The sequence below is a fragment of the Centrocercus urophasianus genome, unplaced genomic scaffold (assembly GCF_019232065.1).
Source record: "Centrocercus urophasianus isolate 14NV4802_14NV808 unplaced genomic scaffold, USGS_Curo_1.0 seq_18, whole genome shotgun sequence".
NCBI classification, from domain to species: domain Eukaryota; kingdom Metazoa; phylum Chordata; class Aves; order Galliformes; family Phasianidae; genus Centrocercus; species Centrocercus urophasianus.
In genome coordinates, this window is record NW_024884733.1 from 27,385,963 (window position 1) to 27,406,000 (window position 20,038).

General features: G+C 44.9%; 1 protein-coding gene across 2 annotated transcripts in view; it reads left to right on the forward strand.

Moving 5' to 3' along the window:
• Positions 1–20,038, forward strand: part of ROR1 (receptor tyrosine kinase like orphan receptor 1) — a 141,034-nt gene that overhangs the window by 105,314 nt on the left and 15,682 nt on the right. For both annotated transcript variants that reach the window (XM_042818969.1, XM_042818968.1), the window contains exons 3-4: positions 2,574–2,861; positions 4,465–4,495. In XM_042818969.1, the coding sequence (XP_042674903.1) occupies positions 2,574–2,861; positions 4,465–4,495 (319 nt within the window). The remainder of the gene's footprint in view (positions 1–2,573; positions 2,862–4,464; positions 4,496–20,038) is intronic.

Genomic DNA, 20,038 nt, shown 5'->3' on the forward strand with positions numbered 1-20,038 from the left:
TGTGATGGCCGTACTTCCCCATTGCCTCACTGTTGGCACTGGTACTTTGAAGTCCTTCTTTTATCCATCATTATTATTCCTTTATTTGCTTCTTCTGTACACTCCAGGACCTTTAAATATTCTATTTACTGTTCGTGGTCAGCAAGACCATCACAGGACTGAGGCCATCCTGTTTTCTGTCTGTATTGCACTGAAGATGTCTGAACTTCTATCTTTGAAACACATTCAGGAGTTATGTCAAGGACTGTGATGCAGAAATGTATTGGATCATTAAGTGTGGTTATCCACTTCCATATGATTACTGTGACTTTGTTAAGCACAGACTGTGGGGAGAGCCCAAGAATACGTGTGTTGATTTAGATGGTAATTCCCAATGAGGTTATGAAGGTGCAAGTCAGAAATGCTTTTAGTCATGTAAAAGTGGCTCTGGAGAGGTAAGGAGCAGGCCGGCACCCAGGTGGGATGCTGAGCCCGTTGTCTGTCTTCACCACTCAGCTGCTTTGACACCAAACACGACTTTAACTAACCAGGTCCATAGGAGCACAGGTAGCAGTATGATTTTGCAGTTTCATATCTGTGTGTTAACAAACTTGATCAGTGGAAGATTGCTGTGTGGGCAGCTCCTTTGTGCATAGTGCTTACCCTAACAGCACCTCAGGAGAACAGGGATGTGCTGCAAATCCAGGGTAAGAACTCACGCACTAAGGAGATTAAATACAAAGGGGAGAGATACCGATACTCACAAGACATAATGAAGGGAGTAGCCAGTGAAGACATGATTAAAATAAGTAATTAGGGAAGTGGATTAGTTGAGTAAGGTACTTAGCCAAGCTGTTTTTATTGGGTGCTGGAGATCTTTCTCCTAATTTCAGGCAGGCTTGCTGCTGCAGGTAACAGTGGATGCAGCCGACCGTGGCCGCTCCAGCAGCACAAGTTCACTCACTGATGGGCCTCATCGACCTCCCAGTCCTGCTGGCAGAGCACAGCAGCAGGGCCCCGGGTTTCCCACTGCCCGGCTGCCCTGCAGAGACAGCCAGCAGTGCTAATGGGCTCTGCCCACTAATGACCACGTTGGGTTTGAACCTGTGACACCGAGATGAAAGCCCGCGTATTCCATTCCCCTAACCCAATCCATCTCGCTCTCTGCCTTTAAAGGATTTAATTAAATGCTGAGTACAGTTAACTAGAAATGGCCTTCTTCCTGACCGATGCAGAACGAAATAGCACTTGACAGGAGAAGGCAATGCTCATGAATGGATTAGAAGAGATTAATTTTGTGAAATCGTGATTTAACATTCTCTGTCTTAACAAAATAAAAGAATTCTTGATCTTATGCTTGCAACTATCATGAGACCTATTTCAGATTAAACTTCAGTGCCCCAGAGGAAACACTGACTGAGAGGAAAGCCTTCATCTCGTAGATACGATCCCCATTCCTTCATCTGTGCTCTCAGTGCTTGCAGAACCATTCACAACGTGGTTCCTGTCTGTGGTTTTGCAGCTCCTTTAAAAATGGCTCTGAGGTCCTCGTTGCTGAGTGGCTGATTTCATACATCGGTACATTGTGTGCATGCAGACATGAGCAGGGCAGATGTGGGAGGCACAAACAATAAAATAAGTGGCTGAATTTACAATGGATATTTTTGCATTTACTGGTTAGCAAAAAGAAAAAAAAATTAAATAGAGGAGAGGTGTTACATCTTTCTGCTGTGTTGAATGAAGCCAAATATAGGAGGATGCTGAGAAAGTAGAGAAAATCTGTGGATGTACAAAGGAAAAGAAGCTTTTGAGAATGACAGTATGACTACTGTGTGACTACTGTGAGTACTGTGTCCAGGTCTGGAGCCCCCTGTGCAATAAAGACAGGGAGCTGTTGGAGAGGGTCCAGAGAGGAGCCACAAAGATGATCAGGGGGCTGCAGCACCTCCTGTATGAAGACAGGCTGAGGGAGCTGGGCTTGTTCAGCATGGAGGAAAGAAGGCTGTGGAGTGACCTCATTGCAGCCTTCAGTACCTGAAGGGAGCCTACATACAGGAGGAGAATGAACTCTTTGAAAGGGTAGATAACTGCAGGACAAAGGGAAATGGTTTTAAATTGAGGGACAGAAGATTTAGGCTGGATGTCAGGGGGAAGTTCTTTACTATGAAAGTGGTGAGGTGCTGGAACAGCTGCCCAGAGAGGCTGTGATGCCCCGTCCATCCCTGGAGGTGTTCAAGGCCAGGTTGCATGGGGCCCTGGGCAGCCTGGGCTGGTATGAAATGTGGAGGTTGGTGGCCCTGCGTGTGGCGATGGGTTGGAGATTCATGATCCTAGAGGTTCTTTCCAATGAGGGCCATTCTGTGATTCTTTGGCTACAGTGTAGTGAAAGTAGCAAAATTTGTTCCTTTTTTCACTGTGCAAAACTATGTGGAACCCACAGTGGCCCTGAAACGCAAATTAACGAGGAGAATTTTTGGCTAAACCCAATGTCCACTTCCTTCATTTCCCTTTCAAAGATAGGAACGAGAGCTCTTCCAAATAACGCTTCCCGAGCTGGATTTTTGTAACTCACCTTGTTTCATTTTCCACGACAGATTACTTCTTGACGCTCGACGAGCCGATGAACAACATCACCACCACTCTTGGCCAGACCGCAGAGCTGCACTGTAAGGTGTCCGGCAATCCTCCGCCCACCGTGCGCTGGCTGAAGAACGACGCTCCCGTGGTCCAGGAGCCCCGGCGCATCTCCTTCCGTGCCACCAGCTACGGCTCCCGGCTGAGGATCAGGAACCTGGACACCACCGACACCGGCTACTTCCAGTGCGTCGCCACCAACGGCAGGAAGACTGTTTCTACGACCGGTGTGCTGTTTGTCAAATTCGGTACGTTACCTCCTATGAAGCTGTTCGAATTGTTACCTAGGAAAATAGCGCAGGTAACTCTGGACAAAGTTCTTAGAGTCATAGGATATCCCAGATTGGAAGGGATCCATGGGATCTTCAAGTCCAGCTCCTGTGTTGTTTTAACCACTGAAAACAAGGGCAGTGACTCTGGAAGCATTCAAGGCCAGGCTGGATGTGGCTCTGGGCAGCCTGGCCTGCTGGTTGGCGACCCTGCACATAGCAGGGAGTTGGCACTAGATGAGCATTGTGCTCCTTTGCAACCCAGGCCATTCTGTGATATGACTCTATGATGGAATGGTATCAGCCAGCAGCACTGCTTACTGCTCAGCTCAGATGCCCATCATGCCAGCTGTAGTGTTGGTCTTTAGTATACAGAAATCCAATAGAACCAGGGCATAAACAGAGACTGCTGAGCAGCAGTGTTCATTGATGCACCAACTGGGTGGATTCAGACCCAGATGATAAAAACTGTGATTTTCTCAAGTGCCCAAGTGACATCCTCTTCTTCCAATAAGTGAGAAATTCAGCTTGCAGCTTGGAGAAGATTGGAGGTGGAGTGAAAATGTTATATGTAGACCCATTAGTGATATATATATATATATATATACCTTTCAGATAAAATAGGCACTTCTTCAAAGCTTGTATTGAGGCGATTGCCCTCATAGACAGTCTTATGACTGGGATGATTCCAGACATGAGATGGGTTTTGTGCATCTTAACCATCTCCTCTCAGGTGAAATACTTCACCAAGGTGAGGATGCTTGCGTGGAACCCAGGCAGTCCTCACAGTGACACAGAAGGAATGATGTATCTGATGTGTGCCAGAGTCTTTCGTCATGAATCTCTAAATTCTAAGAAGAAATTGGTCATCGGATTTTCTCATGAAGTAATTGTCCTTTAGTTTGAATCTGAAATTTAGGATATTTTTGTCTAAAAAATAGCACCTTTATAGACGCTGCTGTAGAAAACACAGAATATTTTTTGTGGTTTGCTGACTGGAGCAACATTTAATCTTACAACTCAATTTCTAAAGCAAATGCTCATTAATATGAATGTCTCTTAAACCTGCTGCAGCTGACTCTTCAGTTTGCTCTGTGCTGCTGAACTGCAGTCAGCTCAGCTAGTCCAGTATTTGCCAAATCATGAATGCCAAAGGCACCACCAGCGAAACACTGTCAGCCAACGCCTGCTGAATCAGGCCAAGGATGAATACCCTGAAACACAGTGAAGATTGATAGGGGGAAATGATGCTGTTTCTCCCACTTATAGTTAGAACACGCTTTTGTACAAGCCTCCTGTGGTTTGCTGCAGCCTTTTTTGTCGTGACCCCAAACACAGTCGAATTACAGAATCAGTCCCTCAGCTGTTTATTACCCTTATCTACAGCATTTTGCAGACAGTCACTGCTACAGGATACAGTCTTGTCTTTGCTATTGAGAAATGGAGACTTGCCTGTTAAACTATGTAAACCACATTCGACATGACAGACTGTTACTTTTATCTTTTAAAAGGTTTTGAAAAGCTTCCTGCTTGTTACCTCACTATAACTCATCACACTGTTTTTCTTCTGTCACTTTTCCAGGTCCCCCACCAACAGCAAGTCCAGGATCATCGTAAGTTGTTTCATGTCTCTTAAGTCGATTCATTAATCTTGCATTTCAGCAGTCAGAAGTTCATTTTTCATTTTGTGTGACAGAAGCACTTTTACATTCCACTTGAAGTCAGATAGGATCATGATTTATTGTAACCGAATTATCTGTCTCATAGATAAATTTTCATGTTATCATGTCAACTCCTATTTCTTAAGCTAGACTTCTTATTTTCCAGTATTATTTCCTTTAGGTCCCCTGGTGCCTTCAGCCCTTTAACTGATTTCAGTGCACATACAGAACACACTGTGTGAGGTGAAACCGACCTTCTTAGTCACAGCCCAGTAGGGATAATGTTTGAGTGGGTAGATGTTACTACCTAGGGGATTTTTACTAATGTAATGGAACTGATGGTCGTAACCTGGATCTGTGTCCATCTGTGACTGTATTAGCAAATAGTTATAAAAGTCCTTAAAGACCAGGTACCAGGATGTGAGCACTGGCTGTTTTCACAGCATGTCCCCTCTATCCTGGAACCCATAATCTGCTGCTGGCTCTGAGCAGTTGCCACCTTGAGTTTGGCACTGGAGCTTCTATCAGTGGTAAGCCTTGAGAACCCGAGTCTCTCATTTCAAGATATATATGACCGAACTTGCTCACCTTTTATAATCTCCCATTGTTTTTGAGTCTGCTCTTCAGCTGTTCAAAAGTTTGTCATTAATGTTATGATTGTGTGTCCAGCTTATTCACACCTTGCACATATGAAGTAATGCTGAAAACCCACCTGTCTGGATGATGAAGCTGTGAATGACTGCCTGTGTTCACAAACTATTGCAGAGTATAAATTAGGGAAAGCATCTGACCACAAAAGGACATGCTAGGATGCCCTCTAATGGAATGCTATAAAATGTGGTTTTGTCTTTTGAAGGTACCTGCAATGAAGTTACTGGTTTTGTTTAGGAAGGGCAGCTCTTTGCTGGAACTCAGAGTCCCTGTTTTGAATGCGGTGCCGTGTGAAGCAAAGCTGCACTGTGGGAGGTGGAGGCTGCTGTGCACTTCAGCATTTGGGAGATGTTTGTAATGATTTGAGAAGGTGTGCATTTTGCATTTGCTTCTGCCAAGTTTGGTTTTCTAAGGTGAAGCAAAGCTGTCAGAAACCCATAGGAGAGCAGTGTGAGCGCAGAAGGCAGGGAGCTGTGCTGGAGTTTTGTCTGGGCTGCTGAGGATTGCCTTTTGTGGCTTTTTGTTGTTGTTTTTTTCTTTAAACAAAATTGGTTTAGGAACCTTTTTCCAGTTTCTCCTTGCAATTTATCTCTTCACTAAAAGCCTCACCCATTTATAGGGAAGTGACAGCAAATGTTCCCATTAATTCAGGGAAAGTCAGACTGGGCTCTAGGGTAATGCCTGCACATCATCATCCACAAGGGAAAAGACAAACTACTTCTGTTTTTTTTTTTCCTTCGTATGCTCCCTATCAAACATTACATTGACGTTAAAGGGATTCAATCCAGGATTTTCATTTTGCTCTCTGCATGCCCTGCCCATTGTTACACAGGAGTATGAGCGCAAAGACGTGAAAAGGTGAAAATAAAGTGAGACTTCCTCTGCAGTAATCCACTTTACAATCGTGCCTTTAAAATTTGTAACCAAGAAAGATATTTAATCACACTTCATTACCCTGAAAGGTTGTGGGCCTGTCTGATGAGAGGACGCATTGTTCTAAACTTTGGAGGGTAACATATCCAAAGAAACGTGCGCAGGCATCTCTGTTTTACTGAATGGGGAACGTTTACATTCCTGTAGAAGCTAACCAGATTTAATCTGTGAAATGAGAGAATCAGGAAGAAGCTTATGAGAGAGAAATGATAAACTTGGAGCTCGAACTAAATTGGAGTTGAACAAATGTCAGTGGGTCGTCATGAACCTGGTTCATATCTGCTGCCAGTGGCACGAGTGCAAGAGCCTCGTGGATAGCAGCGCTTGGCGAGTTCCAGCTGGATTGAGCTGAGCTGCAAAGAGAAATTGTGTGTTGTGGAATGCAGCAGGAGGGCTGTTTGCTGTTCTTTCCATGCAATAAAAATCTTGAAATATCATATGTAGTATGCTCTTCATGCAAACTAGCAAACAAATTATTAGCTATGGAAAAAATGGAAATTTGGTGAAGGGTGTATGTTCAGAGTGATTCCACGTTACGCAGGGAAGTGCCACAAAGAGGTGTCTGAAGGGGTACTGATTAAAGGCAGCAGTGTTCTTTGTCACAGGGGAACAGAGCATCTTCAGCAGCTCTGGTGAGCTTTCTTACCCAAAAATATTTATTGACATTCTAGAGGTTAATAGATCTCAAATATGAAGAGAGCCTGGAGACCATTCCCTGCACAATTCGTACTTCAGTAGTGCTTGTGCTTTATCAGCAGGACTTTCTTCACAGTCAACCAAATGGATGGCAAGTAGCAGTCGTCCTCGGTGGCTGTGCTTTTCCCATGTTGTCTTTATTAATCTACCACGAGAGGAAGGTTCTGTTCATTTGAGGATTTAATTGGAGGATCATGTTTTTAAAAAAATCCATATGCTCAGCACTTTTCTTCGTATAATTTATAGGTGCAGAGTTCTGCACTTATGTGTTGGCAGAAAAATAGATGGTCCAACTGTAACTTAAAAAATAAAAAGGTTAAATGGATAACTTCTGGAAAAGAAGACAGGCAATGCGAGAAAACATCTTGATTCTCGTGTGTGTTATATCCCTATTCTTTCTGCTTTCCTCAAACAATGCTACAGTTACTTAGAGCCAAATGTCTGCTTGCAAATCAGTCCGAAGCAAATGAAAGGAGCTCCAGCAGCAGCGTGCCACCACCATCCATTGGGGAGCGAGGACAGAGAGGTATTGCTGTAGTGCACAGCCTGGCTGACCTGAGTGTCCTTCCTTCAGCTCTCTGGTGTTTGGCAAAGGTCAGCTTTAAAGCCTTATCTGCGGGGCCGAGGAGCTGCATTCCGCTGACATGCTCTGCTGCTCGATATGAGTAACGCAGCGTAAATATGCTTCTCTTTATTTTTTTTCTTTAGCAAAACCACACTCCTGCTTTATAAATAAATGGTTATTTTATCTTTGTTCTGCCAGAAGGTGCTACAGATACAGGGCCCATTCCAGGCACCCGGGGAGCTGAAGGCAGACTGTGAATGCCGCTGAGCACAGCCCGGCTGTGTGCCTGGAGCGGGGCGGCCCTGTGGGCTGAATTAGATTCCATGAAGTGGGGGCTGTCAAGGGCACCTCCAGAGCAGGCAGCAGCCAGGAGCTCCTCTTCCGGCTGGTAATTCAGGTCCTGCTTGGCTCTTGGTGTGAAAGGCCAAATGTACTTATTTAGCACTTTTATTTTTTCCTTTAGTATTGAAGTTCTGATGTTTCGTGTCGCTTTGAAACGTTTTTGTCAAGGTTTGGTCCTTTAAGATGTGGCAGCGTGCATCCCAACCTCAGGTCTCTCCAGGGGCTGCAGAGAAAGGGCTGAGCACAGCAGATTCCAGGCAGTGAGAAAATTCTGAGTAACAATAGAGATCATTTGGCCTGCAGAATCGCTGTGCGTTCAGTTCTTCCCCACAATTATTAATTGTGCATTTTTCCTCTGTATTGTTTCCACTACCTGGAGCGATGCTCTGTGCTTGCCCTGAACTTCTCTTGGTTGTTCCAGGAAGAATCCTGGGTGTGAATTGCTGGGGGTTGAGCAGGGGGAACTCACTTGTACTCTGCTCAGGAGCTGCTGTACTGGGAGAGAAAACAGAAATGCCTTTTTTTGTAATCCAGTCTAAAAATGGACTAGATAAAACCCAATGGCGTTTAGTTCAGTGGGAAGAGTCAAGGAAAATGTCAACTCTGTGTTGAAGTTGTGCAAAAAAAGTACAAACTCTGTTGTTTTGTAAGCACGTTGTGAAAGATCCTAACCTGCAGGTGACGTGCAGCGCCTGGCAGGACGGGCTTTTGGCCTCTGTGCAGTGGAGCCACGCGAAGAAAAGCACAGCACCTCTTAGAAGTGTTCTGTAAGTTCACAAGACGTGGCGTTTTAGGTGTTGAAGGCCAAAAATGCCTATTCCATCAGCATTACTGCTGTGGGATGTGCAGTCTGTGCTGCATGGCAAAGACAGTGCATCTGGTGCCAGGGCTGCCCTCTGATTCTTTGCAGGGCCCTCTGTGTATGCATGCAAATATGGCATTGTTTGCTCTTTATTTAGCCACTCAGAATGAGGAGAGGAGGCAACGAGGAGAGGAGAGGACTGTAATTTTAAGGGGCATTTGATTCATAAAATCAAATGGGGTTTGTGCTTCCCAGAAATAGCTTGTGAGGCCTGTGAAACCACAAACCCCGCAGGATTCTCCCATCCTCTTTTTCAGTGATTAAGATTTTTATGGTCTTTTTTTTTTTTTTTTTTCCCCCAGTTAAACACATCTGGGATTTTTAGTAGAACAGATCTTTTGTACAGTGGCTCCATGTGGCTGGATGTCAGCATAGTTCTCTAAAGCAAGAAAACACATAACCACTGGCCAGCATCCAGGTGAGACTTGGCCAACTGTGTGTTTGACTGAGCATTTCACAGAGGCTTCTTTTGACCTGAGAAGTTAAACTTTATACAAAAAGATCCCAAAAACTATAAAGAGGAAAGAGCAGATTCACCAGGGAGCTGCTTCAGAGCATCCTGAGCCCAACCCTGCTGCTGCCGCCCACTGCACCCACGCTTACCCCGCTGCTAGAACAGCTTTCCTCGCTGTCATTGCCACCAGTGCTGCTTTTGGTGTCTGTGGAAATGCTGAGCGAGGACTGAAGGCAAATCCCACAGGTCTGGGGGCTGGCTCCTTTATAGCCCTGGTACGTGTTGGTGCAGATGCCACAGGGCAGACTTTGAGTGGGATGTTGTACACGGAGGCCAATATAAATACGTTTGTGCAAGACAGTTGTGCAGTGTGAAGATGAAGTTGGAGTGGCTGATGCTGACAGAAACCACGTTGTGTTCTGTTGCATTACTTCACTTGACTGCAAGTAATACCCCCCTGGTTTTGCCAGGGTCTGAGAGCCAAATTAACTGCTGCAGGCCTGCTGGTTGTAGAAATGAAGTGTTTCCAGGAAAGGCTGCTTTTTGCCATGTCTTTGATCTGCGCACTTATCTGCTAGGCACTGTCTCATCTTCTCCCTGGTTACTCCTCTGTGATTTTCTTGGTGATATTCCTGTGGCATCAGGAGTTAGTGGGGGACTGCTGAGGCTCCTGAGCCAGGAGGGGCTGTGGTCATGGGCAACCCTGAGCAAGCAGACATCAAGTGGAATCCTCTGGGTGAATGTAGTACTGCATTTAGGACGCTGTATTTATGTCTGGTAGTAAATGAATTGGTTACAGCCAGTGTTGTACTGCATTTTATCTACTTCAAGGTACTTATGTAGCTAAATATACACATTATCTGGGAACTCCAGGCTCCTTTGCCTCTTTACCTTTTCTTATCTCCGAGACTACATAAGTGAAGCTGAGCCACAGTAAGATTGAAGGTGTGCTCAGTTGCCTTCACTGCTTTCTGCTGGTTCGGATGCCACTGAAATCATGCTGTTCCCCTGTCTGGGTCTGACACCAATGGGTAGTTTGCCCAAGATTTTATATATGTGGTAACAAAGCAGAGAACTGAGCTCTGGAGGCCCAGCACAACATCCGTGCTAATGGGTTATTGCTCTCAGCTATGGCTGTGCATCAGCTATGGGCTTTCATGTGAGCAGTGCTGCAAAAATGTGAGGTCTGTGCCACAGAGCTCTTAGCCCAGCTCTTACTGCTAGAGAGGGTGAAATTGGAGTTTGTTATGCTGTGGTAAATCTGCAGAAAAGAAGCTGGCCTGGAGTTTGGAGTGAGATTTAACTTAGTGCTTTTCACTTTCGAAAGGGTACCTGATAAATACTGTTACCTATTTTAATTGAAGTGTTCCACCTCTATCTGTCATGTAGGAAGAGTAGAAAGCCCTTCTGTCTTCAAGAGGTCTGAAGGAAAGGTATGACACGAGATGGAGACATAGCTTTGTTATCTGAAAACAAATTAATCACATTGATGTCAATATCTTTTAAGTGGGGAGAGAGAAGGGAGCACAGTGCATTACGACTTGGACGTTAGGAGCCAGAGTTGCCTAATGCATTGTTATACTATGTAGGAAAAGACAATGCACTATTAAGAACTGTATCTGTTTTCCTTCTGTTCAGTATCGCCCATAGCAACTACATAAGTAAATAAATGTTTGGTATAGAAACAGCCTTTGTGGAATGCTGCAGATAATATTTAAAGAGTGTTTGTGCTTTCATTCCTGCGAGGCTTTGATATGACCCAGTTGCACGGCTGGTAGTGACGTTGCACACAGGGATTGTGGCAGGACCCCAGGAGAGCAGCAGGGCCTAAGAATGGATTTAGGAACACACAGAAGCCTTGGAGGATACGTAAGGTGCAGGAAGTTTTCTTTCTTTAAGGAGTTTCGATGAATTGTTAGAAAATTTGGTTTATATAAACACTTAAATCCTATAATTATATAAATTGAGCCCAAGTTACAGACTGTGGGCTTACTTTTCTGATTTATTTTAGATGGGCAAAGTGAGGGTCATTTTGAAGTTTCTTTATTCTGTTTGGCAACAGAATGGGAAAAAAAAAAATCGTGAAAAGCTGAAAAGCTGCATTCCTTCCCCCAGTCGTCTCCTGCAGCCTTTGGGGAACTGCATTTGTGGGGACCGTCTTGAAGTGTTGCAAAAAAATCTGATCATTATGCACAGTTGGCAATCTGTGTCTGACTAAGTCTGTTAATGAACTGAGTCTTGTGAGTTGAACCAAATAGTCAGACCAGCCAAGTATTGTTCTGTTAATGCTATAGATCCTTCGTGTTCCCCAGGGCTCTCTTCCCACCGAAGTCTCTGGCAGCACGGCCTGGGTTGAGCACACGCTGGGGCGGCCAACCCATGCTGCTAAGCTCCATGGTAGGGCTGCCACCAGGACTGCTTGGTTGGTAACAGAATTGCTCTTGATTAACAACATTGTGACTGCAGTATTTGGTTTCATTCGTTGCTGGAATGAAGCTAAGAGCTTTAGGAAGTGCTGCACAGCCCCAGCCCAGCAAGTGCCCACTGGATGGGAGGAAGACCCCAATTCCCTTGTGGTCGTTCCCAACAACAGCAGTTTTGTGGCCAAGTTCCCTCTAACCCAGAGACCCTTTCTGGAGCTGCTATAAGTTTGCAGTGGCAATGTTGTCCTAACCACTGTATTTTTATGACACATTCCAGTTTTTAGAAGAGATGATATTTTCTAAGACAATTCCCATCCAAACAAAGTCTCAGCTAGTTCTAATCATAGGGGTGATTTAAATGCCTTACAAGGATTTCTTTGAGCCCAAAGTCTGAGGCAAGATTTAACCATAGTAGAGCAACAATGATATTTACCCTTCCCGGTCCATATCAGGTTACGGTGCTGGCTAACAGAGCCTGTCCCAGGCTGCTTTCTGAGGAAGGGCTGGCCCTGAACATTTATCTTGTCCTCAAAAGGGCAGTAAAAGATGATTTGGATGTTTTGGAGAGGGTCTACGTGTGAGGAGCCCAGGTGTGTTGTATTCAGACAATGTGGTATCTAAGGTTTCTAGCAGTTGTTCTGTCTGTGTGTAGTTACAGTACAGACCCTTCTCCAATTCTGCTTCTCTCTAAGAGCTGGGTACTGCAGTTCTGGGGATGGAGGGGTCAATTTTAAGATGGAACCCAAGGACCAAAGCCTCCTCCTCCTTCCCAGTCCCAGCCTTTGGGGGCTCTCCATTTTGTTTTGGACGTTCAGCATAAGAAATCATTGTTACAAGAGAGTATGCTACTTCTGTCCCATGGGACATGGGCTTAAAAGTCTTTCATCATCTTGTTTTACCTGAAAGCCTGCACCTTCTGGTGGCTGAATGTCCTTGGGGTGCTTCACTGGGATCTGGCAGCCGTGGGAGTTGGTCAGGTGGAAGGGATGAAAGAGGGAGCAAACATTTCAGCAACCAGTTAACATCTGGGGGCATCTCCAAGGTGCACTGGGATAATGCTGTGCAGTAAGGCCTTTAATTATAAGGGAAATCCTGTTTCAAGGTTTGTAATAGTTCTGTGGTTGTAATAAAATACTCTGCAAAAGCAGGTAGTAAAACCTCAGTGAGAAAATACCTTTTTCTTTTTTTGTTCTCATATTTTAATGCCCAGCCCCCACTGCTGTTCCTTAAAGAAATCTTCTCCTGATGTTTTCAGTTTGTGCTGATGGGGAGTGGTGAGAGATCTGTTGGAGGTTCATCAGATCCCGATGGCATGCAGCCACTCAGCCCAGGGCAAAGCTTTGTGCAGGTTTCTGCTCAGCCTGCTGCTGCTGCTGGCCTGGAAATTGACTGACGAGGAAGCACTGAAAGCATTAGCAGTGAAAGCTTCTGTTGCTCGTGGTAGCAATTATTCAAGAGAAATAATAACAACAACAACAATAACAATAGTAATAACAATAATGATGATGAATTACAGTCCTACAAACATGCTGAGCTTGCAGTGCTGCACAGCATTGCGAGGATGTGTCCATCATCCAGCGTCAGCTTCAGAGTTTACCTGGGGTTTGCACAGCCTGCAGCAGGAGCAGGGTTCCAGTGTTTATTCAGTCTAGTAAAAACATTACAAATGTGAATAAACCTGCTTTGACCCACGCTACTTTCAGTCCTGCCGTGCAGTATAAAACCTTCAGAAGGGGTTTTCCAACCTTGATAAGATCAGTGCATAGGCTGCCTGCATGTAGTTACCTACTTGGTTGCAATTTGTGTTACTTCATCACAAAGTCATTAAGCATGAGGAAGATTATAAGGTGTTACGTTATTTATCCTGATAATTAAAAACACGCACGACACTGGCCTTGGCTGTTTAAAGCAGTAACCTGGGGCGAGTTCAAATACTGTAAAAGGAGTTAATCATCGATTTCAGAGTGTGTCAAGTTTATTGATCTTGTTAACAGGAAAAGCCGTGTGTGGCTGCCTCGGTGAGGAAAGAAGGCAGTTATCTGAGCTGTGAGGAGCTGGATGCTGTTGTTGATGCCTGAGCCAACCACAGGCGGTGTTAAGCAAAAATGAATTGCAAACGTTGCCCTGCCACTGTTTTCCAGGCAAATGTCTTGTGTCAGTAAATGTACTTACACCAAATTTTCTCTCAGTCATGATTTTACTGGAGGAGAATGCACACATTCTTTGCTGCAGTGCCATCCAGCAGCTAGCACCTACAGTGCGTAGAAGTGATCCCTGTCCCAGGTCCAGAGCCACTTTTAGGGTGTCAGAGGTGTAGTCCTCCATCTAACCAGCCTTTATGAGGGTGGCTGCACTTAGGCTGTCTTCCCCCCAGTTGTTACGCAGAGCCTCCAGGCATGGCAGAAGGAGTGGGAAGTTAGCCCAGGTGCAAGATCTCTTGAGCTCACGTTGTTGAAAAGATGGGATTTCAGTAGCTGCTCTCTTAAGTTGCCTTCTTAGAAGGTAGTTACGTAAATCACTTGTACATTTTATATGCATTATTATTGGTGGTTCTATCATTTCTGACTTGCAAGAAGGAAGTACGAATTGTTTTAGAATCTCTTAATCTGGAAGCACTAAAAGCATGGCAAAGCCCTTTTCTTTACTACTTGCAGCTAAGCTGTTTTCTGAATCCTCCTGGTGGGACTTCTGCTTCTCGAGACACTTTTTGGCATTTATTGAATCTTTGGTGGTGTCAGTATGTCCCTCTCTATGGATGCAGATGCCCGAGCACAGCCAGCAGGTGAGGACCTGGACGTCAGTGTGAGTAGTATTGACATGAGCAAAAGATAACAAGAGCAACTGTGATTTTAGCAATGAGAAATGCAGAGGAGTGATCTGGGGAATGTTTGCTTGTGCAGGGAGCTGGTTTGGAGGCTGCAGCTGACATCAGGAGCTGCCGCTGAACCAGATTCTCTGACTCAGCTGATGGGGATTAAACCCAAAGCAGCTCCTGGATGTCTGCAGAGCTGCCCTGTCTTCTTCTGAGTGCGAGGAGGACACGCACAGGAATGTTACCCCACCTGTGACGCAGAAGGTGATTTTATGGGACAAAACAGACAAATATCATCATGCTAAAGTATGCCAAAAATATCCCAACAGGATAAATGGAACAATGCTATACAAGTACTGGTGTCTCCTCGGGTTCTCACTTCATGCACAGTGTGCATAAATCACCTTGCTGCATGGGTTGTGTGTGTGCATGCCTTTCTAGATGATGGTTGGCATAATCCTTATTTAATTTTTTATGCAGTTGTGAAATGGTGTTAATGTGTTTTATGTTACCATACCATGATAAGAGTTAGTGTTGATACAAACCAGCATTTCACCCACTCAGAGATAAAATACAGCTTTTAGATTTGATAAAGCACAACTGCGAAAGTGTGCCAGGACAGACTTTATTTAAGCAAGGCTTTAGGAACAGTTTTTGGAGCTACTTTTATCTGAAATAATATTTTTTCAGTGAGGGAATGCATTGATATCATTTATAACGTGCATACAACTTTATCGATACCAATTAATTTCAGAATTACAGCTGAAATGTTGTGTCCTGTGGCTCAACCCACTGTGCTGAGCCTGGGAGCAGACCCTACCAAGGAATGGTGCATCTGGGTGCTGTCAGGGCTCCAAATGTCTTCTGCATCAATTTATGGAAGAGATTGCTTGCAAACTGTCTTAGAATTCTGTCATCCATACGTGGTGGTAAGTTAGCATAATTACTGCTAATGCAAAGCTTCATCAAATTGGCATCTTCAGTTGCTGGCGTGCTGGAGTAACAACAATAATAATAATAAATAAGCAGCATGGTTTTTATTTCTTGGTAAATATCAGGTAGTTGTGTATCTTGCAGCCAGTCCAGAACAATATATAACTTTTTCTTCTTCTGCCATTTGAACAAGAAGAAACAGTGCTGGTTTGGGAAGCAGGAAGGTGGTTTATTTCCCCTTGAATAGCAGCAATTGGCTGCAAATGAACTGCCAGATGGCATTATCTTGCATGTTTTGTACAAACACCTTATTGCAAATGAGCTGGGTTTTCCTTTGAGCTCCTTGGACAAACGTTTTAAGCTGGCAGTGTTTCTAACTGGTTGGCCTTGCAAATTCAGCCATGTTTCCTTCTTTACTCACCACCACGAGAAATAGAAAAATCTAAGGGAGGTCAGAATTTACTTAGTAATTCTTTCAGTGCTGCTGCTGTAGGACAGGAGGGAAGGTGTGTTCAGCGTTCATTCTTTAGAGGTAGCAGGAGAAAATGGCAGTGACTGCCTCTTTTGCTGAGAACTCTGGGGAGGTGTCTGGCCCATTTCTGAACAGGCAGCTGCCATTTTTACACAGCTCTTTCTTCAGGTCAGGATCTCTGTAATTTAGGCTGGCTGTCCTTCTCAAGGCTAACTGAAACAGGAATCTTCTGGTCCCACATACTGAAGAGTGACTGCTTCATGCTGCTGTGTGCAGCGAGGTGTGATGGTCCTAAAGAAAGCAAACAAGTTCCCTGTGCCTTATTCTGTTACCTTTAGGGAGTGGATGGACAGATCTTAATTTTCACCAAAGCATATTTTCCCTCATGTTTGTTGTCTTAAGAATGAGTTTCTTATCTCGAAAGCAATCTTTTTTCAGAAGGCCTTCTCAGTGCAGTGTAACTCATGGGTCCCTTTAAAGCAGGCTGGCTATTCCCAGCTGGGTAGCCTCTATTTATGTGTGTCTGTCAGTAGCAGAATTTATGATAGAGCTGCGAGTTATGTGAACTTTAAATGTTTTCACAGTTGTTAAACTTGACCAACTATTTCAAATAAGACTAACTGCTTAAAATGGTCTGGGGCTTACCAGCTACCCCCAGCCAAAGCAGAGCATTATGCTCATCAACTCAGCAACCCCCAGGCTGCTCCATCAGCAGGGAAAAACTCTGCCTTCGTACCTTGACAGGATTCCTAAGAAAGTCCTGTAGAAAAATGTGTTTTCCACTCAATTTTTTAAAGGAGTCTGGAATGTCAGGTCATCTTTTTCCACATAATCGCTCTCCATCCAGTGTGCTTCCTTTGAAGTGCTCAGCCCAGCAGAAAGGGCCGTGAATGCATTCAGGGCTGGCGTTACCACATCAAGAGGAGCAAGGTAGTGCACAGGTAGTTAGTTACCTCAGCTTGTGTCTGCTGTAGGAGCAGGGCATCCAGCAGCCATCTGTTTGGGTCTGGGTGTGCTGAGGTCTGTGCCTGTGGGCAGGCAGCCCTTGCACAGAACGTGCCCCAGCACCCCCTGGGCAGAGCTAAGCAGCTTCACCAGCATCTCTGTCAGCTTTGCTAAGTAAAAGGAGAAGTAAAATAGCTAATTTTGCAGGGAGCTTAAGCTTGTGTGGTTACTCTTATATTTGTAGTGACTGCGGGCTGTAGTGGTTATTGATGGGTGCAAATTTTTGGTCGAATAATAGTTTAAACAAGCTAACATTATACGTATTATTTTTAATTAACTTCTGCTGAGGCATGTGTTTCACTTTTAATTCAAGTGTCAGATTTGTGAAGTCTGTTTTTCATCATGCTTAAGGTTAAAATATTAGGTCACCAGAAGAAAGACTTACTTGAGTCACATAAGACAAATTAAATGTTAGAAGGAAGGAGAGGGGAGGGAGGAGAAGAAAAAAAAAGAAGCTGTGACTTAAGAAAATAAGGTAGAGCAGGAAAAGGTTAGTGAGAGATAAAATGGGCTGCAGAAGGCCTCAAACTCCTTTGGTAGCGTTCAGATTTGGCTCACGGTGCCACAGAAGATTTAGTATCAGTTATAAATAAATAGTTCAGAGCTGTATTTGCAGTGTCCTGAGGCAGAGGAAGGAGTGGGACGTTGACTTGTGCAGGGAGTCCCTGTGGGCAGCGAACAGTCTGCACTGGTTTTAGCAAGGAATGAAACGGGTCTTTAAGGCACATCACTGGAGAATAGGATGTTTGGGTGTCTTCTGTGGGAGAGAAAGCAAATCATCTGTAGATTGGAAGATTAGCTTGAAAATGAACTTGCTTTCCCACGTTTTTGAAATGGCCTATGTGTTAGTACCATAAAAATGTATTTTGTTTTGAATTAAATGTTTGCATTTGTGATGTTTTAATTTATGAACGTGCATTATTTCCTGTATCTTCTGGAAGACAACGGCCCTGCTGCAAAAGCTGGTATCATACAGCAGCAAACACACTCTCTTGCTGAGTAATTTCAGTTGTTGATAATGAGAAAGCAGTTGTGGGACAGACAGAAATCATCAGCAGTGCTAACTGGAAAGTTGGAAATGTTCGTTTTTCCAGAAAAAAAAGGACACCTGACAAAGGAGATTTAATGTAAGGCAAGCAAAAAAGTGTTCCTTAAAACTTTGTTACTATTCTCTGTCTTTTCTCATCACAGGGGTTCAAAGTGCCCTTTCTCTGCAGTTTCCTCAGAGCAGCACACCTCAGAGGACCCAGCTCCTTATACATTACAGCCAGGTTCTGCCGTGTGTTTGATGCAAAGAGAGCTTCTCTTGTGGTATCAGTTGCATGAGCACTCACTCTGAGGCCCCATTATGCCCATAACGGGGCAGTTAAATATTGGGGAATAAAGCCCCTAATGTCCAGAAGAAGCCATTTGAAAGGTGTCTGAACCCTGACTGTATTACTGTATTTCTGCTGCGTTTCAAGTTGCTGGGGCTTGGTGTTTTATTTTTTTAATACATCACAAAGGTGCACCTTTCTGTGAATTCCATGGGGGAGGAAATCCAGTTTGTGGGGAGGAGGCACACAATGTAATCTCCAACTTACTTTATGGCAGAAAGAAAGGTAAATGGCCTCTTTCGTGTGACTAAGTACTGAATAAATTTCTTGATATTGAGGACTTGTATCTGACAAGAGAAAGAATGCAATCTAAGTGTGTCCGTAGTGATTTGTCTCACTGTTTGTGCTCCTGGTGTAAGCCCCTGGGAGATCCCTGAGGGGCAGGGGTTGGTTCTTCTCCTGTTCCGTTGTCAACGAGTGCCTCGTGTTGTAGTAATTCTCCCATGCAGCAATGCTGAAGGTCAGGACAGTCTCTAGGAAACATCAGCATCCTGGCCAGGGCGCTCACTCAGATAGCTGCAGTGTCTGTGAAAGCCAAGAGATGGTTGATGTAGGAGCACCTTTGGATCTGGAGGCTTTTTATTGCTCACACGAAGAGAGGTGCACCAACTCATGGCAGCGGCTCGGTCAGACTGTTTGAGGGTTGCTCTCTGGTGAGATGGATGTAGATGGGATGTGGTCTGGTCCAATTCATTTGCACGTGGTCACCGTCAGACAGGCCTGCTATGACTCCTTGCAGCCCAGTATTGCTCCTATGGCCTGGCATGGCTTCTTGTGGCCTGGTATTGCTCCCATAGCCTGCTTTTGCTCTTGCAGCCTGGTATCGCTCCTGTGGCCTGGCATCGCTCCTGCAGAATGGCTGCAGCAGAATGATGGTGTGCAGCAGGCAAGCGTTCCATCAAGCCCTCCTTATCTAAAGGTTAATGCCTGATGAGAGGCGGATAAGGGATGTGTGTGTGAGATCATCGTGGCTCCGTGAGAGTCTGGGGGGAAGGAGCGTGTTTGGCTGTGCAGCACAAAGCTTTGCTACAAGAGGCAACGCTTAGCACTTGTAATCTTATCCTGCCTGACCGCTCTTCGAAAACATGTTACATTTTTCCTCCCGCATCTCAAAACTTGGACAAAGCGACCTTCCAAACATAACCCTCAAATAGCTTTGTCAAACAGAACATGAGTGCGAGAAGTTTCCTGCCATTTCCCTAACTGCGAGCATATGATTTGCAGTTCATCTTGAATAATGATGTAACAGATGTGCCAGGAAAGATCCAAGCACTGTTACCAGGGTCGTTCCCTAACCAGCTGCAGCTGCCGCGCCAGCACACCGCCCAGCCCGTGCATGGGGCCACTGCCTGGGCGAGAGGAGTTTGGGAGGGAGGGCTTGTTATATAGAGTGTTTAAGAGGAGAAAAAGAGTGAATCCCAGAGGCCAACATCCCAGATAATTCGGTTGGTTTTGGTCAGTACTTAAATCCAGTTCATGACCACAGGTATTGAGCTCATCTAGGCAGCTTTTGCTTTGCAAAAATGAATGATTTGGGTAGAGACACTGTAAAATTTCCTTACAGTGACAAAAAAAAGCATGCAGTTGTGAATTGGTACATCCTTGCCAAGAGATTAATTGTGTGGGAGTTTTACTTTATTAAGCTTCCAAACTGTGGGTTCCGCACTGCTGCCCGCCTTTGGTTAGCAGAACCATTTATAGTTCCAGCTGCCTTCCAGCACCCAAATCCCTGACCAGAAGTGAGCAGGGGGGTGAGAGCAATGTTTGGCAGCCCCAAGTGACGTGTCCATGTGACTGGGAGACTTGGGGTGACCAGGGAGCTCTGTTTGTCCCAATTTTAGCAGGGAATGGCCATCATGTGGCCGCAGAGCTGGCCTGGGCCACTGGCTGCCCTCCCTGCGCTGAGCCCTGCAGAGCAGCAGCCCAAAGGCACATCCATTGCTGATGCTGTATCCATGTCCAGATTGGAGG